Source organism: Hevea brasiliensis, chromosome 18, assembly GCF_030052815.1.
Source record: "Hevea brasiliensis isolate MT/VB/25A 57/8 chromosome 18, ASM3005281v1, whole genome shotgun sequence".
In the NCBI taxonomy this organism is placed as follows: domain Eukaryota; kingdom Viridiplantae; phylum Streptophyta; class Magnoliopsida; order Malpighiales; family Euphorbiaceae; genus Hevea; species Hevea brasiliensis.
Window position 1 is genome coordinate 48006503 of NC_079510.1, and position 2734 is coordinate 48009236.

Consider the following 2734-nt stretch of genomic DNA (forward strand, 5'->3'; position numbering starts at 1 on the left):
GCTTCTTTCTGGTTTTTCATGGCCATTTCAAACATGTCACGTTCAATTAATATATCACAAAAGAGGGGAAAGCTCTGCACATGTGCTTAAGCTTAAGGATGTAGTGTTAAAATAACAAACAACTAATTGTTAGTTTCAAACTAATTATGATTAATTATAGGAATTCTTATTTATTATTTAATAATAAAAATGAATGATCTTCCGAAAAATTTTCATGGTTGTTTCTGGATGTGATTATACTAGGAAAAATTTTATAAAATTTCTAATGACCTTCTCGCCCTTAATAAAGAAATAGATATATAACATGATCCGTGCAAGCATTAATGCTCAAATCTTTTAGCCAAAATGAGATGTATGCATGCATTGACAAGTTACCAATTCTAATATTAGCAAATTATTATATATAATATTAATCAGAGTTATTATAGTAATGCTGGGGATGTTAATTGATTTCTTACTAGCACATACGAAGTATATATTATTAATCATTAAGTTTTAAAAATTTGATTTAAGACAACCCAGAAAACAAGTAATTACACATTAAAACAACATTACTTAGTAACATATATATATATATATATATATATATATATATATATATATATATATATATATATATATATATTCTTGTAAAGATTGATTATCTCAAAATTTTCTTTTCTTCTTAGTAATTAATAAAAGGAAATTAAAAATTGATTGACAAAAATTTCTTTTGTTGCACTCATTTGAATTTGACTGGATTACCTGGTCTTTTTCCCAACTTTGCTGGAAAGTTGGTAACATAGTAAACCTAAGAAATCTTGAGTGGAAAAGTTCAAACTTTATTGGAGAGTTTTCGAAGGGCTGTAGTCAGTTCAGAAACAAAATATTATCTAGATCCTTGATCAAAATTTATATTATAGAATTGTATAACATGACTAATTGAGTGAGGGATGAAAGTTAGGAAAAATTCTACATGTGTAAATGTTACGTTTTATGTCCACAATAGAAGGCAAAAAATTTTCAGAAAATTTCAGTGTCAATCAGAATATTGATGTCTATAAATTCCAAGCTAGGAGTCTTCAACTTTTCTCATACCTGTACAATCCATGCAGAAACAACCCCCCTTAGAAGCTGGTTTGGCAATAAGAAAATGGAGGATAGCATAGCAAAAAGATGGAAAAATCTTAGTGGTCAAAATAATTGGAAGGACCTATTGGATCCTCTAGACATTGATCTCCGGCGATACATTATTCACTATGGCGAAATGGCTCAAGCTACTTATGATGCTTTCAATACCCAGAAAGCATCAAAATTTGCCGGAAGCAGCCTATATGCTAAGGCTGATCTTTTCTCCAAGGTTGGTTTAGAGAAAGGCAATCCATACATGTATTCCGTGACAAAATTTTTCTATGCAACATCAGAAATCTCACTTCCTGAGGCATTTATCATCAAGTCGTTGTCCAGGGAGGCTTGGAGCAAAGAATCCAATTTTGTTGGGTATGTTGCTGTGGCCACTGATGAAGGGAAGGCTCTATTAGGGAGGAGGGATATTGTGATTGCCTGGAGAGGTACAGTACAGGCCTTAGAGTGGGTTGATGATTTTGAGTTTCTTTTAGTCTCAGCTTCGAAATTACTCGGCGATTCCGGTGATCCTAAGGTGCATCATGGTTGGCACTCCATCTACACTTCTGAGGATCCTCGATCACCTTATAATAAAAGCGGTGCTAGAGACCAGGTAATCATTAATTTCGTTAATTACAAGAAACCTATATATGTTTATTCAATAGGAAAAAAAATAAAAAAAGATTCCATCTGTTGATGCATTAATTAATATATTGCTTATAATGTTTGCGATCGTTATATATATATATTTTTTAGGTTCTTAGTGAGGTGAGAAGACTTGTGGAACAATTCAAGAATGAAGAAATCAGCATTACAGTATGTGGGCATAGCTTAGGAGCTGCACTTGCAACACTAAATGCAGTTGATATAGTTGCCAATGGATTTAACAAGTCCGATTATTTTTGGAGCAAATTGTGCCAATCCATTATCATTATCATATAATAAAGGACATGAGAATAAAAAATAAAGATTATTTTAATGATGGGTGCAAGAAAGCTATTCAATTGTTACAGTTTGACATATGCCAATTAGATTTATAAATCTATTGATACATTTGCATTTAATTATAGTTGGAATTATAAATTCAATTTATTTTATTCCATGTTGGAAACCTTTAATTAGAACTAATTCGATATGCATACATGCATTTTTTTTTTCTCATTTTTCTATTGAGTGTCTTGTGATCAGATCATGCTCTTGAAGGATATCTTTAAGATCCAGAAATAGCTTTCTTTATTTTAAATTATTTTTATTTTAAAAATAAAATCTTATAGCATGAAAACGACTCAAATATCATTAGATAAAATTAACAGGTTATGTTTAATCTATATTAATCATAAACAACTTTTTATATAAGTAGAAATTAAGGTAGGTATTAATCATAAGTACTTGGTAATCTCTTTTATATATATATATATATAAGGGATTCACCATAATTTTAACTAAAATAATTATTAATGATTGATTGGATATATACATTTGGGTATAGAAAAAAATTATTCCTTCAACTCAATCAATATGATAAAATATATTTTTAATAAATTTATTATAAAAATAATTGATATCATTGATTTATTATATTTCTTCCTTTAGCGGAACATTCTTGCAGTGTTTTATAAATTATATTGAA

The 2734-nt window shown here is 29.3% G+C and overlaps 1 protein-coding gene across 1 annotated transcript; it reads left to right on the forward strand.

The window, feature by feature from the left end:
* Positions 1-1088: 1088 nt before the first annotated feature.
* On the forward strand, positions 1089-2046 carry LOC110642907 (phospholipase A1-IIgamma-like). The gene is made up of 2 exons (XM_021795100.2): positions 1089-1717; positions 1861-2046. The coding sequence occupies exons 1-2, from the start codon at positions 1133-1135 to the stop codon at positions 2044-2046; spliced, it is 771 nt and encodes a 256-aa protein (XP_021650792.2). The 5' UTR covers positions 1089-1132.
* Positions 2047-2734: the final 688 nt, after the last annotated feature.

Excerpts from the sequence above, each read along its gene's own strand:
- LOC110642907 (XM_021795100.2), top strand. The coding sequence starts at position 1,133 with ATGGAGGATAGCATAGCAAAAAGATGGAAAAATCTTAGTGGTCAAAAT. Across the intron at positions 1,718-1,860 it reads AAAGCGGTGCTAGAGACCAG|GTTCTTAGTGAGGTGAGAAG; the intron begins GTAATCATTAAT and ends TATATTTTTTAG.